Source organism: Pyxicephalus adspersus, chromosome 1 (assembly GCF_032062135.1).
Source record: "Pyxicephalus adspersus chromosome 1, UCB_Pads_2.0, whole genome shotgun sequence".
Classification (NCBI taxonomy): Eukaryota; Metazoa; Chordata; class Amphibia; order Anura; family Pyxicephalidae; genus Pyxicephalus; species Pyxicephalus adspersus.
In genome coordinates, this window is record NC_092858.1 from 87,805,414 (window position 1) to 87,825,503 (window position 20,090).

The 20,090-nt window shown below is 38.6% G+C and overlaps 1 protein-coding gene across 2 annotated transcripts in view; it reads right to left on the reverse strand.

Annotated features, from left to right (window-relative positions):
- The window catches only part of INTS2 (integrator complex subunit 2), a 31,791-nt gene extending 14,948 nt beyond the window's left edge, over window positions 1-16,843 (reverse strand). The window contains exons 1-11 of one of the 2 annotated variants that reach the window (XM_072417241.1): window positions 16,784-16,843; window positions 15,809-16,111; window positions 14,837-14,975; window positions 14,245-14,347; window positions 13,061-13,174; window positions 10,901-11,031; window positions 10,615-10,788; window positions 9,964-10,184; window positions 9,047-9,172; window positions 7,964-8,035; window positions 6,076-6,190 (exon numbers count right to left, since the gene is read on the reverse strand). In XM_072417241.1, the coding sequence (XP_072273342.1) occupies window positions 6,076-6,190; window positions 7,964-8,035; window positions 9,047-9,172; window positions 9,964-10,184; window positions 10,615-10,788; window positions 10,901-11,031; window positions 13,061-13,174; window positions 14,245-14,347; window positions 14,837-14,975; window positions 15,809-16,101 (1,488 nt within the window). In that variant the 5' untranslated portion in view covers window positions 16,102-16,111; window positions 16,784-16,843. Of the gene's footprint in view, window positions 1-6,075; window positions 6,191-7,963; window positions 8,036-9,046; window positions 9,173-9,963; window positions 10,185-10,614; window positions 10,789-10,900; window positions 11,032-13,060; window positions 13,175-14,244; window positions 14,348-14,836; window positions 14,976-15,808; window positions 16,112-16,665 lie in introns of both variants that reach the window. The other variant, XM_072417232.1, reaches the window with a different exon arrangement.
- Between the last annotated feature and the right edge of the window lie 3,247 nt (window positions 16,844-20,090).

A 20,090-nucleotide genomic window follows, 5' to 3' on the forward strand; every position in this document is an offset into this window, starting at 1 on the left:
TAAACTGTTCCACAAGGGTGAACAATTCCACAAAGAGTAAGCATCTCCAAAAACTTGAACGGTTCCACAAGGATGAACAATTCCACATGGGGTGAACAGCTCCAAAAACCTGAACGATTCCACAAAGGTGAACGGCTCCAAACACCTGAACAGTTCCACAAGGATGAGCAGTTCCAAAAACTGGAACGGTTCGACAAGGGTGAACAATTTCACATGCGGTAAACTGCTCCAAAAAGCTGAAGGGTGAACAATTCCACATGGGGTGAGCTGCTCTAAAAACTTGAACGTTTCCACAAGGGTGAACAGATCAAATATGTAAACCTTACAGAGTGCTCAATGTGAGTTCATATTAAATATTTATTCTTTGTTTCTTCCTAGAGGCCCAATTGTCTGCAGCCTTCTCATAATCAAAATCATGCGGATCTGGTCCCTCCAAAGAGATCATCATAAGGTTATTCAGTGTGATTTGATTCATGTGATTTCTCAAGCAAGTCTTGATTCTTTTTAGAGCAGAAAACCCTCTTTCACATTCAGCTGTGCTTACTGGTATGACTAGTCCAATAAAAGCCAGTTTTGACAGATTTGGAAAAGACTCTCTGAGCTCACTTGTTGTTGCTAGTTTAAGTAAAACCTGTTTTGGACTGAGATTTGTGTACGGCTGACTTTTAATCATTTTTGATGCAACTGCCCACTCTTGTTTGGCATTGTCATAGTTCAAAACAGAAGGAGTGCCATTTTTAGAGTAATGATTAAAGAGTATTTCAGCAGACTCACTTGGATCATGAGTTTCTGCATTGAAAACCGGAGATGATTGGCATATCTGGAAATCTCGCATCGAGGTGTTTGACAACTTTCTCAATATATTTATCATATATTTCAGATATGAATGATGTTACATCACTTTGTGAATAAACAATGCGAAGATCTGACCATTCCTCAACAAGATAGCGATGACAATTTTGAAAATGTGTTCCAGGGGTGTCTTTCAGTTCTGAAATTGCCAGTTTTGTGGCCTGCAAGATTGGCTGTATTTCAGTAAGGTTTACATCTTGCCTTTGCCAAGCCCTAGACAAGCTAGATAACACAGGTAACACATCTGAAAGCATCATCAGAGAAGAAACAAAATTGTATGTTTTAATACATCTGCTTAAACCTTCTGCTGTGATGTCATTTCGTTCAGTGGCCTCCTTTTCCAGTGCAGCTATCACACCGATGATACACTGTCTTAATGATTGTACTGCAGTGTCATGAGACAGCCATCTAGTATCAGTGGCCATTTTCAATTTAATTTGAGGAATGTTCAGTATTTTTTGGATTTCAGTTAAACCAGCCATTCTAACAGCAGAATTTTGGAAAAAATAAAACAGCTGCCTTAATATATCATTAAGTTTTATTAGGTATGGTATAGCAGCTGCTGCTTGGGCACTTGCAAGGGCCAATCGGTGGTTCACACAATGGCAGTTGACCAAGAGTCCAGCAGTTTTATCTTTGAGTAGTTTTGCTACTCCTTTTTGCCTCCCAATCATAACAGCTGCCCCATCTGATCCGAGTCCAACAAGATTGTATGTTTTCAAGCATAGATGGTCAAGAGTTTCAATCAATGTGTTGGTAATAGTCTCAGCTTTGCCATCAGTCATGTTGCAGGTTGATACGAAACTAACCTTAACTTCTTTAGTTAACTGGCAAACATATTTAATGTAAACAATTAACTGTTTTACAACTGAGATGTCTGTGGTTTCATCACAAGGAATGCTGAAAAAGTTATCAGAATGTATTTTTTTCACTGTGTCAGACCTAATTTCTGATGCCAATACATTTAGCAATTCTTGCATTATTCTTTCAGAAGTATAGTGAGCATTTTTACCAACACTGAGATGTTGTAAAAAGGAACAACCCATATCTTTGCAATGTTCCAATAACTTTTCAAACAGTGTTGTATGTGGCAACTCATTTTTCGCCAGCCAATACATGGATCTCAAAGCTCCTACAAAGGCTTCTCTCTGTAAGTTATTTAAAACTGATACAGAACGCTCAATTTGACCAATACCAGTTTGTTCCAGGACTCGCTTTTCCATTCTACATTTTTCATGTTCCAACAAACTTTCTTTTCGAATTCTTGTGCATGGCACAGTTACCCAAGTTACCTCCTTCTTTGGGGGATGCTTGTTAGAATATTTCATGCACACAGAACACCACATACCATTATCCTTGACCATCAGGCAACTAAAACTTTTTAACCACTGTGTGTTGATGCCTGATGAGCGGTGCTTGCCTTTATCCTTTTCATTTGGCAGAATGTTTTCACAAGGAAATTCACTTGATCGACCAGCCTCTAATTCGTCAATTTCAGAAATTGAAAAATCTGTGCCTGATGTAATACTTTCCTTAAGCTTTGGTGTTTCCTCCTGGTCCTTTTTGAAAAATTTGAGAAGTGTAGTTTTCGGTTTACTCTTCTTACTCATGATGACTGGTGTCACCTCTTTCTCCCTCTGTCTTTAGGTTGGCTCCCTCACTCAGTCTCTTCTGATCTAACTTTGGTCCCTCCAGTGCCCATTGTGTTTTTTTTTTTCTGGTGCAGGCATGCAAGGTGCAAGCGTTAAGGTTAGGGCACTGATGGAATGCACCAAGCTAGCCCACCAGATCCTGTATACACAGATGTAATACAACAAGTTTTAAATGGGTATAAGTGTAAAAAGTTACAAAGGATTATACCAAGTCTGCAGAGGTGTTCTCTGGGAATATTAGCAGGAATAGTTTTCAGCTATAGTCTGCCTAAATAGTCTACACTGTGTCAGTAGGTATAGGGTAGTTTCAAACTAGTATTTGCAGGGGCCTGGGTTTGCCAAAGTTGGAAAGACATTTACTGACCCCCTTCTTTCCTATCCCTCATATTAGATTTACTATCCATGAACTCTCACACTGAAGCGCTGGTTCTTAAAGAACCAGGGTCCGCACATTTAACAGCTGACAACAGTAAGCGGTTCTTTTACTACTCACTTCCATTCCTAATTATTTGTTATGGGACTGCTGAAGGGAGAAACTACCATGTAGTGTGTCCTGAGAGGCAGTGGTTCCTAGAGTGAAAAAGTGGTAAACGCACTACAATACCTCACCATTAGTGTGAACCTAGCCTAAAGTAAAAATAGACAAAACACCATCTCACTTTTTTAAAATACCCATTTCCTGGTTTATATGTAAGCAGTACACACTAAGGGCAGGTTCATACCAGTTGTGCAATTTTGCAAGCTCAACCATTCAAATAGAACCAACATCTGAACATGAGACATCTTGCAGCAGTAAATAGTACTAGTACTTGAGTCACGTATCCCAGGAGGCCTTGGGCTGCTCTTTCTGAAATGCCCTGAAGTTTTGTTGAATTCACACTGCTTTTTCATGCTAGAAAACAATGATGCTACTGCAGTGGTACTAGTACTGCTCACTGCAGCCCCCATTTCTTTGGTATGTGGCTACCACCATGTAGCATCTCTCCTAGCAACAGCATTTCCTGGCTTGAGGAAGCGATAAATGCATGGCAACCTCACCACTAGTTTGAATGCAGCAAAACTTAAAGGCATGTCCAGGAGGAGCAGCTCAAGGCCTCCTTGCATCTGTGACACAACTATTTCAGGAGGCTGCAGGTTTCCCCTTTAGGCTTAGTCAACACAGACGTTTTCCCCGGTGTTTAACCTGAGACTTTAAAACGCCATGTTTGTAATTCCCAATCTACACCAGCATTACAATTATGAGTGTTATCTATAACATTGCTTGCAACATTTAAAAAAATTAAAACGCTGGAAAACAACAGAAAACGCGGGTAAACGCTTACATTGATTTCTATGGAGCATTTTCCTGTGTTTATAAGCACTTGAAAGGTAATAATGTGAAAATGTGGCATTGGTGTTTTCCAGTGTTTTAAAGGAAAGCTTTAAAATGCTAATAAAAGTGTATAAAAAGCAGTATGAGGGTTTTACATGCGTTTTTTAAAAACGTCTGTATAGTATATAAAAGAAACCCACACACATTATCCTATGATATAAATGGGATTGTGGCCCTAATGTACTCATATCTATGTATATACCTCAGAAAGCTGAAACAGTAGTGGTTAGATGAATCACCAGCTGCCTGCACTCATCCCTTGCAACATGTGTTGGGGAATGGGCGGTGCTCAGCAGGTCTAAGACGATATTAGGGGACATTAGCAGTTGGTGTTTAGTAGGTCTGCTATGACCTGCTATGGGGTGGGGGTACTACCAGCATCCCACCCTTATTACTGGTCAAAAGGTCAAAGTGGCGGGCAGGGTTTTCAATGCCCACCTGTTATTGGTCTTTTAAACGGATGACAGCATTGTCATCCGTTTGAAAGTTCACATTAGGGATGAGAGCGGAACATTAGCAGTCCTGCTCTCATTGCTGCCCAGCAGATGCTTGAAGATGAGAGCAGGACTGTCACTGCCCATTCTCATTGTTTGTTATCTGATCCTTGCAATGGAGAGCAGGACTGTCACTGCCCGTTCTCATTGCTTCTTATCTGATTCTTGCAATGAGAGCAGGACTGTCACTGCCCGTTCTCATTGTTTGTTATCTGATCCTTGCAATGAGAGCAGGACTGTCACTGCCCGTTCTCAATTGTTTGTTATCTGATCCTTGCAATGGAGAGCAGGACTGTCACTGCCCGTTCTCATTGCTTCTTATCTGATTCTTGCAATGAGAGCAGGACATTAGCAGTCCTGCTCTCATTGCTGCTCAGCAGATGCTTGAAGATGAGAGCGGGACTGTCACTGCCCCGCTCTCGTCGCTGCACAGCAGGTCCTGGAGAATGAGGGCGGGACTGTCAATGCCGTCTTAAAAGTCCCGCCCTCATCTTCTAGGATTTACTGAGCAGCGATGAGAGCAGGGCTGCTAATGTTCCGCTCTCATCGCAACTGTGAATTTTAAAACGGATGACAATGGAGCTGCTCCTGCGTTTTAAAGTCAATCTGATGGCAGGGCGGGCGGCCCAGGGCAAAGTGCCGGGCGGCGCGCCCGGTAAAAAACCCCTGGGGAGAACTATGGGTTCTTCTTGGGCTCCCCTGCATTTTGAATCTTCTTCTCTTAAAGCTGCCAGTCCCACCTTCACTTGAGCACCCATCTCTTTTTCCTGAACACTACTACCTTGTGACTTTTTTCAACTGGTATGTGGAATATGAACAATCTGTTATCTTTGTTAACAAATACAGTCACAGGATTTTCTGCTATTTTGTATACATGTCTTATTTTGGTTTTTTATTTTCTTATCGCAATTTGTACAATGCCTGTTACCTTTCTTTGGCTATGTTTTGTATTAGATCTACGTCTATACATAAAAAATAAACATTGTATTCTATAATTATTTATTCTAGTTGTAAAGTGAAGAAGCTCTAATAATTTAGCAGAGAGGTAGGCATACGCCCTAGCCAGTATTCCAGTCCGGCCTAACGCCCCCCTAGTTATTTATTGTTGGATCCGGCCTAACTAAATTGTTGCGTTATCGCGTGTTCCTGCAATATCATCGATATCCCGCACAGTAACCCCAATTACTACTCCTAAAGAGCAGAAGCAACGCAGCTACCAGTCTCCGGAAGGTTGACCTCGAACGTTGTGCCTTTAACACTGAATTGACTGACAAATTATTCTACGCCCAACATGTCAACAAAGCCCTGTGTTTAGTGTGCAACAACACTAACAGCACCTTCAAGAGGTCGAATCTCAAGGGGCATTTTGATGCCAAGCACGTGCACACATACAGAGACTACACAGTGGATAAGCAGAAGACTGAGGCTACTCGCAGTCCCGGTTGGAAAAAACCTTTCCTTGGGCACCTTGTTTCATCTGGCCTAGTGTGCCTTCTTGACCTCCTGAAATGGCCTAGTAGTCCAAAAAGTTTGCCGACCCCTGCTTTAGTTAGTCAACGCCAATAATGAAGTAAACAACTAACGCCAATCTAAATAGCCAACACACCTCAAAGATACTACAGCTCCCACCTGTTGGGTGAATAGAAGACTACACCATAAATAAGTATCCACTGTATAGTTTTCAATTATAAGACATTTTCCTCACCTTCATTCCCAAAGTAGAGCAGACTAAATCAATGATGGAGCTCAACTGGTTGCTATGGAAGTACATGGCAACCAAAAGCAGCATTTCTCCAAATGAGGCCGATACACCAGCAGTGCTATAAAAATACAAACACACCATTAGTTAACAATTACAATATTCTTTTACATTCATTGTCCCAAAATTTTCAGCCACCTGCTTCTGGCACACATTCTTTCAAAAACCCATTGCCTGGGGTCAAATTAATTTACATCCCTCCCACACTTCACTGACCATGTAATTATGGGTAAAGCCTTGCAAAGGAATGCAGAGCTTTCTTTACACATACAATTTGCCATTTTTTTTCAGTGCAAGAAGAACCTATCAGCTAGGAATAATTTTGAAAGAATCAACAAATATCTACAGATACCCATGTACAATTATGGTATATATCTTAAACCAAAAATAGAAATTTATTGTACTGCAGCTTACAAGTGTTTAGATATGACGGCTGAAATCATTTTCTTTTTCAAGGCTAAATATCACAACAACCATCTAACAAATGAAGAGAATACAAGTATTTTCATTCCAATGCAAGGGAGTAGCCTATGGTGCCATAGCTGCTCCTCCACAGACACGGTGCATTAAGTAAGCTCTGATGCTCTAGGAAAGAAAGTTTGTTTTTAGCAAGATCGCCAGGTAAACCAAAAAAAGGAAAAAAAAAATCAAAACAGGACACGGATACAGCCACCATATTTTGCGTCTGGTGAACTGCAATTAATTACATTTTGTGTTTTGGGGTTAAGATTTACTTTAGCTAAGTTTACTTTAGTTTACCAAAAGGTTGTATTTAAAGTTAACTGAATGAGAAGATTTTATCAATGCCTGGCTGAAAAAAAAAAATCGATTGAAATTATAACATACTGGGAATAAACAACCATTATGAAATCCACCTGTACTGTTAGGATATTTGTATAGATGAGAGTGAAAATCCAAAGCAAGTAATTTATTAAAACTAGCATCTCTATCTGTTTTTGTATTAGCCTTGTATAAGTATAACTTAATATTATCCATAGGGATTGTTTTGATTTATGTGTCTTTTGTCTTCTTCCTCTTTTTTTTCTATTTTAGAAACAAATGTACAAATGACATTATATAGGCTGCTGAATCAAGAACAGAATGAAGCAACTGAAAACACAGATACAGAATAACCGAGCCTGTGGAGTTGTATGTATTCATTTTCAGATTAGAAGTAACAAGAACTAATTTCATAAGAAAAAAGGGAGGCTGCCAATGTTGACCGTTTCATCTGAAAAGTTTCTGTTTGTAATAACTTCTCTCTGGTTTCAATACTCTGAAAGGTCTCCAAATGCTGTCACTACTTTTCACACATGACAGGTTAACTTTAACTTATAAACTATTGCAGGTGTTTTCTGGAGATTACATACTATGTCATGACCTTCGCCATATGAAATTGGGTGTACGCTTATTTTTAGTTTATACACATACCTAATTCTGCTAAAATGTAGTTTACTACATTTAAAATGCATGCACTGCCAAATTCCACTTTCAGACTCTAATAATTCTCTGAGACACAGATCTATTGATGAGTTCCCTCAAGACCTGAAGACTCAATCTCCCCGATACCCTTCATTTTTTTTTAGAGCTCCTCTTAACTGGAAGCAACACATGATAAGAAATGGGTCTGCAGCCGCAACCTCTGCATCACAAAAGATATAACATTCATGTTTTAAATAACCATTAAATACATCAGATAGGAGACAACCAAAAGAAAGATTCCCTTTAGAATGTCCTTTCATTGGACAATTTTTCATGTTCTCCTATTTTGCTACTGCCGATTTCCTTTATGCATTTTTTTTATAAACAGAAAGCATACAAACAAACAAGCTACCTTTCAAAGTAAGCTTCCTCTTTAATCATCCAGCTTAGCCAGGTCAGCATCAGCTGCTCCTGTTCTGGGGTGCTGTAAAAAAGTACATATTTCATTTGATAAAGAATAAAATTTAATTTCCTGCATTATTGTCTGGCTTACATATCTTATTTTTTAGTTAAACAACCACAAACCAGCCCAGCCCTGCAACAAAGTAATTCAAACTTCAGTCTAAAATAGGCAGCTCTTCAAATAAAGAGAGTAGCTAAGTAATTATATTGATTGTTTTACAAAATATAAAAAAAGACCTGAAAAAAAAAATAAAGGGAAATTTCTGTTAGTCCATTTTTTAATATTGTAATTAAAATTGTAGTTTAAAAAAACCCCATAACTGAACACACATAACTTACACAATATGTATAAGGTATTGTATAAAATAATGGGGAAAAAAAAAAAAACTATTGCCCACAGCAAGTAAACTGCAAATCTGTTTTTCAGAGCATTATACTTGTGTATTCTTTTTAGTTGACTACATGACAACTCGATAATGTTACTGTTTTTTTCCCTATTCAGCACACAGAATTCATGTATTTGCAATGACAAAAAAGGTGTATACTAGGATCTATTAATTAAACTGCATAAAATATGACTTGTCACTGCACCCTGCGGGCACTACTACTTCTCCCTTTATTTCCTCCTCAGCTGATATTTTATAGAGCACCATTGAATCAGACTGGCTTTTATGGGGTGACAGTTTTATTTTCACCAAGTTCTTTGACATAGCTTTTCACAGAGCTGAAAAGCTAAAGCTCATATAGCACATTACGTTATGTGTATCAGAAGAGAAACTCGTCTCACACTTTCCCCTTCTGTTGTGGTTCTCTTTGGCTTCCAAAAGAAATGTTTTATTATAAAGAGTTTAAAAGGTAAAAGCTACCGTTTAGAAAAGCACTGTTTAGAAATCTCAAAATTCAGTCAGCGGGACACCCGGTCTTAAATGTTTATTTGTAAAACATATATACTTTAAATAAATAAAATCATTTTACAAGAAATTTAAAGCAAAACAGACCTAACATAATTAGTTTAAAGAGTTAGATAATTTACCTGACCAGTGTGGAAAATGCCAGCAGCATACAGAAAGAAAGGGAGACAAAGCGCACCCCACCAGGAGTTGCAGGTGGCCTACTGGTCATAAGCTGAAGTACTTGCTCAGCCTCTTCATCAGTTGGCCTGTATGCAAAATACAAATACAGCACACAAATTAATTAGAATGAAATATTGATTTATGGAGTGTGGTTGAAAAAAGTACACTGATGTTCAAATACATCGAGCATTAAAATGATGCGGAGCCAAGATGACCATAGACATAAATAGATGCACAAGCAACTGCAGTCAAGTGCACAGATTATTTAACAACTTGTAGGTATGTTCCCAGAATAGACTCATTATCAGAAAATGGATTTAAAACCAACTTGGCTGACAACCTCTCAATTGTGTGGGGTTTTTAGGTACAATAAATATAACTCATACAATGAACTAACCTGGAAACCTGGAAAAGCAAAAACAAAAGTCTTAAATTGTAGCTTAAAGCATAGATCAGTATTTTTGGCAAGGGTCAACATCTATATATGCAGTATAAGACTAAATTAAAAAACTAGCTCACACTCCTTATGTTAACTGGAAACATTGCAAAAGGGTGCAAGATTTGTGTAGTCTGTCACAAGTTACACCATATAGTAGATGATCAGAATTCATGAGATTCAAATCCATCTTTTATTTTAGCATAAACACAATGTAGTCTTTACACAGTCCAAATGGATTTCAAATATGCAGGTCTTTGTCAGATTTGACAACAATAAATTATTTTATTACATGAATGTGCTGATCAGTACTATATGTAGTATGACGGTCCTATAGTTTGCGTCACATAAAAGACAAAGTTGATTAAAAAGATACAGATCAGTACATAGCTACAACAAAATCTATTAAAGGACAGTCCAATAAAAGAATCTACTACGTACTTAAGGCCAGCGATTCCCATCAATGCACAGTATAGTCTTAGCAGGGCACTGGCTTTTACCACATGTTCTTCTTTGAGCCCACAGTATACAGAAGCTGCACGCTTAGGGTCTCCCTCCTGTGGTATCTGGGTTTTTTTCGCAGCTGGAAGAATGCTCATCAACTCAGACAACAGCTGTTTTCTCATTTGCCAAAGCACTGAGCTGCTATTTTCTCTTCTTCTCTAAAAATGGAAAAACAAATATGTTCAATATTTAATCTTGTCACCTAGTAAAGATAAGCTATTGCACTATATAGCAACTAGCAAACTCTAATGAATAACAGAGATTCTATAAAAAATATTGTATTTGTGAACAGTTTAAGGTTAATCTATGTAGTAGCACCAGTTAGCTGCCTGTTTTAACCATTTCCATGTTAGTAACCCTTTTTTATTTTACCTGCCTAATAAAGAACATTCACAACAACTGATACATTATTGCAGCTCAGCAAGTTTTACTTTTGATTACATACACACACACACACACACACAAATATGTGTGTGTATTATGTTGAATTATATAATATATGACTGATCACTACCAATAAGCAACAACATTCTCCAAATGTTAACTGGTGTACTTATTGCAACTACAAGAAGACAACAGGATCCTTACCAGTTGACCATTGCGAATAAATGTTCCAAACCAAGTACGAACTTTTGCATTGGTTCCAAGTAGCAGTCCACTCACAAAACATACCATGTTGCTCACACCATCATCACCTGTCTCATTTTTAGTGTGGTCCAATGTCAAAGCAACACCAAGTCCTGGAAGGTGACATTCTTCTACCTGTTATATAATAAAATTATGCATCAGTTTTTTTTTTACAAACTAATTTATAATTGATATTATCATTGCTAGTATCCAAGGAATTGACATGCTGCATACAACATGTTCTTACCACCATGCCTCGCACTTTGAGGGCTTGTGATGGATTCATTTTGCACAGCTGACGCAATGCTTCAGTTCTTCGTCTCCCTCCAGCACTCTCCTCATCCTGACGCTCTCCATTCTTTATCAAACTTCTGCAAACTACACAGACTCCAATTTAAATGTACTGTTTTTAGACATGTATACATTTTTATTCTAAATTTTATTATATATTATTTAATTGACATGGGAAGACATTTATAACCACCATTTTCAAAAATGAATCCACAACAAGAAAGGTCTTCTGGTAAATTATATTTTGTGATAGTAAATTAACAAGTGAATGTCACCCACTGGCTTTTCAAAGATACACAAATACTTTGGTACACCAGAAGAATGACTAATGTCAACAGGTTCAACAGGAAAGCGAGGTCAGGCTGTTTGGCAAACAAATTCCTCTAAACTAAGGAGTTTATTACACCTAGAAGCTAGATTATCTTCTTCTTTTTAATGGCAGACCCATTAGATAATATTTCCAGCTATCTTTCATTATCATTTTGGAATAGACTAACCTGAAGCAAATGTCTCCTCACCAACCTCTCACCCCCCTTTGGGGCAATCGAGAATTTTTTCCAGGAAATGTTCGCAACCACTTCAGTTGGTGGATTGTCAAAGGTTTTGGGAGAGTCAAGGACATTACTGATGTGCGGGTAATGTTTAGCTTTGAACATTTAGTAAGCAATTGGAACTTCCACGCACAGAATACTTTAGATACAGACATATCAGGTCCTTTGTTTATACCAAACTGAGACAGGCCCCACCACCATATCGTTCAACTTCCTTTGAGAGTGCTTGCCGTTCAAAAGCAGATGTGAAGGATATGATCTCTCTGATATACGCTAACCTTAGCTTCTCCAACCAGGGAACTAAGTTGGGAAATTGGGAAAAAGATCTAGGAAAAGTCTGGGAACAAGAAAAATGGAATGATATCTCCATGGCACTGTCTAAGGTTTCCATGAATTCTGCCATAGCTGATGACAATCTTAAAGTCATACTTAGATGGTATCTAGTACCAGATTGCATAGCTAGATACCAGTCTAATGCCTCCTTGCTGTGCTTCAGGGGATGCAACGAACGAGGAACGATGGAACATATATGGTATGGTGGTCGTGCCTGACAGCTCAAAAATATTGGTCAGCAGTGTTTAAGTTAATATCAGAAATTGTTCATTTAGATATTCCAAATCTGCTGAAAGTGCTTTGTTTAGCAAATCTGACCAAACTATTTGCTTCCATTCCAAAAAATTGATAACCCCTATTTTGATGGCAGCAATGGTTGCATTAGCGAAGGCCTGGAAAAGGAGGGATATCCCTATAGAACCAATATCTAAAAATGACAAACTAGCATCTTGAGTGATAAAATGGAAAAGTTTGACCAAAATTTGGGAACCCTTGAAATCGTACAAACTGGTGTAATACCGTTCAAATCTTACTAATGTCTCAACCTAGACCCACATATTTTTCTTTGACAGTTTCAAACCCCCTATATCGGGAATTGTTCATTTCTATGGCTTTGTTTCCTTGCCTTATCTATGTTTGTCATTAGTCATTTTACAGAGAACTAACTTTTAAACAAGTGTCTCGAAAAGACACCTATTCTACTTTGGATTTATGTCTTTTTGATGTAAGGTTTAGTTGTCCATTATTTGTACGAAAAATATTTTTTTTTTCTTGTTTTCGTTATTCCCATGTTTAAATAAAAATATTGAAACACAAATATTTCCAGTTATCATTTTTCTAATGGCAATTCGAAAAAGCAAATTATTCTGTTTTGAATTGGTCAGTGGGAACATAAAGCCTTAGAATTTATTCTAAGGCTCCATGTACTGACTGGCAGTGAGGTTGCAGTGTTCCCAGTTTCCTATGGCAGTGAAACACTACATGTAGCTTCTACCCTCAGCAGCCCCATAGCAGTTTAGTAAAGAGCACTGCTGCCTGCTGTGAAATATTGAGCTACTACGTAAAAACAGACTGTCTAGCAAGGTGCCAGCCATTGGGAGCCGCAAAGGCTAAACTTGCCCTATACCATGGATTAAAACCATTGCATAATGATACAAATGATAATCACATTTCATATATGGCCTAATTTTTTAAAACCCTGTTAGCAAATCTTTAAAATAAATATTGCTCACCCTCATTAAAACTGTCAGGAACATTAGCTACCAGCAGACACAAGAACCAGGCACCATTGCGAACATGCAGTAAAGCTTCAGCCATTTCAGTAATCGGCAAAAGAGTATGCAATTCTGTAACAAGAGACAAATTCATTGGAATACATCCTAAATTAAACAAATGCAAAAGATTATAAACATCAAAAGGAAGTTAAAAAAGAACCCAATTATAAACACGGCTGCAAAAGAGCATTACATTTGGCTGAATTCCCATTACTGGAATGTAAGTATATGTACAATTTTAGCTACAAAAGGTTTTGTATTTCTTTTTATTCAGTATCATATCTCTGTGAAAAGCAGACAAGTGGCAATTTTGCTTGACAGAACGTTACAATGTCAAGTCACCTCTCACACTGGTCACTGATTGCAGAATTAGAATCACACTGCTGATACACTGTGCAATCATTAGGTAAAGATCAATTAAAGGTTTACAGATGAAAAAAAAAAAAAAAAACTAACTCAGCTACTTAAGCTATGAAGTAGAGCATGGAAATCAGACTGATCTGAACAGATTTAACAAGCCTTTGGGGATTAAAATACCTGAGTATATATTTCAACTGTGTATTTAACAGCTTTCAAATTCATTGACATAGGAAGTGTGTTTGGACGTTGAAGGTACCCACTGACGGTCCAATCACCCTCCAAATACCTACTGCATATTTCCAGATTTTTAAAAACAGTTATTAATCATTCTGATAGACTTACAAATAAAGTAAGGGATAATTTTAATAGGCTTTTTATCAAGGAAGTTTTGCAAATCTAGAAGATATAAAATTTTCTTTATGTTTACAGCAGGTCACCTCGAACAGATGCCACTGAGACAAGTTCTCAAGTGAACCACCTCAAGCCACTAATTCTCCCAATGTGATGGTTCCAGTCTCGAAAAGGCTTTCTGACAATCCTAGCTGCCTGGCTCTTTCCAGCTTCAATATTTTATGTATGGCCCAAAACAAGTAAGCAGCAGGAGCTCCTGATCTGTACACGTCTCCATTTCAGTGACTCAAAGTAGCCTGAACGCCAGCAAGAAAATAATCATCAACCAAAGAAGTTCAGTGATAGCAACCAAGACATTTCTTTCATAGGAGATTTACAAAAAAACATTAACATTGTAAACCAACATTAACAAAGTAGTAAGTCCATCATACCTGCTTGTAAAATACAGAGAACATCTGCAGCTTCCTCCATATGCACAGGACTTTCAAACAATTCAGATGATTTTAAAAAATATTCTCCACTGGAATCTGCTACCTATAAATTAAGAAATAAAACTGTTAATTCCTTACATGTCTATTAAATCCTGTACAACAACCCATTACCAAAGTTTTTGTTTTTTTTTTGGAAAATCTGCTTTCAGAAAGCCATGATAAAAAAAAATACAAACCAAAGCGTAAGATTAGTGACCTGTTTTTGACATGTATTACACAACTGTAATGTATACACAACTGAAGTGCAAACTACTCTTACAAAAAAATAGTAAAAACAGGTTTTCATACTCCATGTAAAATGATTTTCACTGCATTCATTAGAGGGTACAGGAGACAGTGGTAAAATAGCACTGAGGGAAAAAAGGCAGTTAAATAGGCTGTTAAATGGCATAGCAGTGTAAGAGCAGAATGATCACAGAATTTAATTTCAAATCATCTTTCTGTATAATTAAGCCAATGAAACCTCGATGCCACCAATAGGAAGGTTCACTTTCATATACAGCCATTGTAAAATAATAGGAGTATGTCATACCTTATTTATTATTGCCAACAACTCACTCAGTACCAGACGTAACCGGCGAGGAGAGTCACTGTGTTCAAACTCCAATGTCAGGCCATGCTGTAGCTGGGACACCAGAATACTTTCTCCAGTACTTCCCCCAAGCTTGTGCCTAGATATAGGAAATAAACACTTGCATTAAATAAAGATTAGCAGGAAGTGATAACTTGACAGTATAAAAGGTTGATAAAAAAAAAAATCACGGTTTAGGGTATACATAGTATATCAGGTTGAAGACATGAGTCAATCAAGTTCAACCACTAGGGAAATAAACATATCCTAGATATAAAAACCTATGGACATAGTTGATCCAGAGGAAGGCAAAACAAAAACCCTGGTACAATTTGCACCAACAGGGTAAAAAAATCCTTCCTGATTCCATGAGGCAAGCAAATGTTCCCTGGATCAACAGTCACTGTTATCTTTACTTTAAAGCCTTAATACCCAGTTATATTTTGTGTTTCTAGAAAAGCATCCACCTTTTTCTTAAAGCAATCAGTAGTTGCTGAAATTACTTCTTGAGGGAGCATGGCACAAATGATCTCAAACTAAGGAGGCGTACACATGTTCAAAAAAGTGACAGACAAATGAACAAGAGCTGTACACACAACACTGTTTGCACCCTGATGTGCTCTTCTCCATTGACTTGTACAGCTGTTGTTCACTGTCAGGACGGATCCATAACCAACATAAGGCTACGGATACATGTCAGATTCTTGCCTGAGACGAGCAAGACGGTTTGTATCGGGCAAGAAACATGCTGGGTGGGAAGAAATTGTAGGCTGGTGGCAGCCCCTGTATTGTGACCCAACTCTTTAGCAACCACCTAAAAACACCTGGGCTGTTACTGAAAAGTGCCGGGTGGTGCACCCAGCTAAAAAGGAGGACACTTAACTGTAACTGATCAAAAATTGCTTTATATTGGAAGCAATCAAACTAACTTACCTTAGCTGTTGTTCTTTGTTGGCATCCTGCTCCAGAGCATGAAAATCCACAGATAGCAAAGCCACAATAGCATTCACAGCCTCCACTCCAGACAGAAGCCGTAAAAGTAATTTCTTGTCTTGGGCCCAGCTCTGACTTTGGTCTGCCGGGGCACATAGGGCCATACGAACCAAACAGGGGAGCAAAAGCCTGAGCTCTGGATCACTCAAGGCGGCCAAGCGCACCACATCCACCTTTTGCATTGCCTCGAATGCATACGGGCTGACATACTGAAGACCCGAAGCCTCACTCATTTTCTGACTCCTAAATAAAAATGAGAATCTCATTAGAACTTCAAACATTTAGCATAGAATTAGAAGAAAACACAAGGATAACTGGCTTCAACCAAATAGTCTACAGAGTATAATAATGACAAATGACTATAGTAGGAACATTAGATTGTGAACTCCTTTGAGGGACAGTTAGTGACATGACTTAGGACTTTGTACAGAGCTGTGTAATATGATGGCGCTATATAAATACTGTGTAATGATAACGCTTTGGCCACACTTTTCACCTTCTGTAATAACTTTGCCCACTTTTCACCCCAGAGGACCAGCTCATGAGATGTTTTATACAATGAATGGTGACATTATTTTCCTGCCCACTTACAATTCTCATTGTCAATCTATAGCTTCACTTTAATGAGCCGTAAAGAGGAGACATAGCACAGGGCTGTGTATTGTAAATTTACATTTCACCCAAACATTCGCTGCAAGGGACATTTATCCTCTATAACTTCCCATAGGGTTAGGAGAGCCTTGTGGAAGGAACAGAAAGTCACACACACCGTATGGAAGTGTTACACCTAGAGGTACCTGAGTACAGAATGACGGAAGCTGTATAATAAATCACACGGTATAATAACTCTTCTGTCACCGAACAGAACTCCGCACACAACATACAATCATCGTAAAATACACAATAATACCACACCGGAACGAACGTGCATCAGCTTGAAAGATGCCGGAAGAGGGAAGCCTACAGAGAAGCACACTTCCGTCCTGCACACACACAACCCTGCCTACTACTGCTCTATAACCAATCAGAAGGCACTGTGTATAGGGGGTGGAGTTGTCCGGGTATGTGGGTGTGGCTGTGTGTGGATGGGTTGCGCTGCACTTATAATACGATCCTTTATATGTCGGATGTACGCGCAGCACAATGTCACCTAACAGGCATTGCCCTGTGTATAGGGGGAACCATAGCTGTGTTATTGTTATCCAGGGACCCTACTGAGCAGGACACGAGAGCTGAATATCCAGGTTACCTGCCTGCCATTCTTTCAAACATGATCTTACCAGGGGCACTTTATAGTTTAGGGTTATAAGGGTTTCGCCTATAAGGCTTCCTCAGGGGATAACAGAGACATGTACAAGTCGAACTAATTAACAAAAGTATATATTTCAATTCATGTTAGTACAATTATTGATAATTTCTTAATAACGTATGTGTTATAGGCGAAACGCGTCAGGTATGAGACAAGTTGCTTTATGTTGTCAAACCAACCTATGTACCGCTTAGAACATCTATGTCTAGTACAATCAATATAGGAGACTTTTGTTAACTGTTTCTACGTATCATATTTTGTTTCTAAATACATTGAATCATCTTTGCCACAAAAAGCCGCTTTCTTCTTCATATTTACATGACATTGAGAAGCTGACAGTGTAGTTTGTTGGATTTGTTGTTAAGGTACACGGAGGGGAGGATTTCCATTAGCCTATGGTTGTCAGGGACAAGAAAGCTCCCAACTGTGTAGCTCCTTGCTGTGAATAGTAACACACCTGGAGGATGTGAATCACATTATTCTGGCATCCATTGCTCCAGAGCAGAACTAAAGCTGACTAACCTATCCACATTCCATGGCAGCCACCATCTCCCTTTATTCTTCCCAGAGACGATCTTTGGTCATCTTGATTGGCAGTGCCAGCATGATGTTACGCCCATAGCTGGCACACGCATGGGAAGTCAGGATTGCCAGGTCCCTTTCTGCAATAACCACCTGCCTGATCGTTTAATTTGTAAAGCGGGACTTTAGAAATATTTATGATGGGATGATGTGACTTCAGTTAAGATCACAACCTAGATATCCATTGCAGCAGAAAAGCTTGGTCAGTAACTCACTCACAGCCTGCTGACTGGGCATTCAAGGAGCAGAAGCATGAGGCATCACTCTGCTGTCTACCCCTATTAGATCATCCACTGTCAGCCAGGAAAGTTTCTGGGCATACAGGATATGAGTGAGAAGTTAGAGCACCAGGGTTGGGTAAGGCACCACTACCCTGGCAATGCTGCTGGGCTAAGGCTGGTGAACATCTCTCTTCCGGTACCTCTGTACATACCTAACCAATGATTATCCTAGCCGACTACAGGCCAAACAGTAGCTAGAGGAACATATTGCTCTTCTTCCTTCTCCTCTACCATGTGGCTGGAATGCAGAATGAGAGAAGAGCCCATCTTCAGAGTCAGTTTGAGGCAATACCAAACTGGGCAATTTCCCAGTGCTCCCATCTTTTACAGGGCCCTGACTGACAGAATAGCAGGGATGTGGGGAGCTGGAATGCTGTGCATTTGGGCCCACCATTCACATTTGCTGAGATGAGAAACTGAGATGTTCTTCCAATCCATGAGGATAATCATGCTGGTGTTAAAATACTGTTTTGGCAGGGATCACTTTTTATGTCCTGAACATGTATTTTGATTCTTACTTCAGATTACATTTAAATCATCTGAATATGATGAATTATTTATTACCCTGCAAATGTGGAATACATCTGGTGGAGTATGCCAATGCCCCCACTTCTGGGAAGAGCAATTGGGAAGGTAAACCTAAAAATATTCCTTATTCCATTTCAGACATCGATTGAAGTCAAACCTATATTCAGAACATATTTCACTCTTGTCAGGTTCCATACTATAGACCCCATCCAACCTACGTCCATGGGACAAATGTCAGCATTATTCAGCACTTTCAAGTACTAGCTGGTATAATTAAAATATAAGTAATTCCTGGAATTCTACAGTAATCAATGTCAGTTCTGCTTGAATTGTTAGATATTGGGACAAATGCAAAATCTTCCTGAACTATTGGGGTAAACAGCATTTTATTAAGATGTGTTTTGTGTGCACTACACATAAAAATAAACTAATAAAATAATTTATTAAACCCTATTTGTTGCCTCCATACTGGAAAGCATAAATCTGTGTTCTGTCCCGCAACTATTTACAGAATACAGCAGTGTTACATGTCTGTAGAACAGAAAAATATAAAGCCAACAAAAAAAATCTCAAGATATTACCATCTGCAGTCTGTTATTTACTGCAGTTTTGGCCAACAATTATGTGACTTCAGCCAGTACAGAAATATATTAATATATATATATATATATATATATATATATATATATATATATTGCTGTGTATAGGTGGTGGGTAGAAGATCAAGGCAGCCTCTTCCAAAATTGATTGCTTTGATCCATTTGGTCATTGATCATTGATCTTGGCTCTTCCGTTGTAGATTTTTTTGGTGTGTTTTGGATCACTGGCTTTTTCATGACCCAATTTCATCTGTCCTCACAATATTGTAGAAAACTTTTGATCAATGCAAAAAATGCAACACAAGCCCAAATCATCACCTCTCCCCCATCGTACTTGACAGTTGGTATGAGGTGTTTATGCTGATAAGCTCCCTTTGGTTTTAGCGGCACTGTGCATTACAACCAAACTTGTCCACTTTGTTCTCATCTACCCAAAGGACATTGGGCACTTTCATCAGTGAACCTGGGTGATCCAGCAAACCTGCAACGGAGCTGGTCCAGGATTGAAAACATTTGCCAACAAATAGCAAATTACTTTTAGTTTGGATCACCCAGCTTCACTGATAAAGTGTACCTTCTCCAGCCTTGGAGAGGTTTAATAAATCAGGCCTATTGTTCCAGTCTTTTTTTGTTTGGATGCAACTTTGCAATTCTAAACTGTGATGCCATGTTCTATTTAGAGAGAGGAGACTTTCTCCTGGCAAACCATACTTGTTCCATCTTTTTCTAATTTTACTGTCATGAACACACTAATACCTAAAAGAGATGTAGTTGCTGGCATATTTTTTTTCTTCAATTTTCCTGAGCATTGCATGGTGTGACCTTGAGATTAATGTGCTAGAAGGTCTACTTCCGGGAATACTGGCAGCCGTCTTGAAACATTGCAGAATGAACAATAAATTGTTTGTAAATGGCCTTATAAC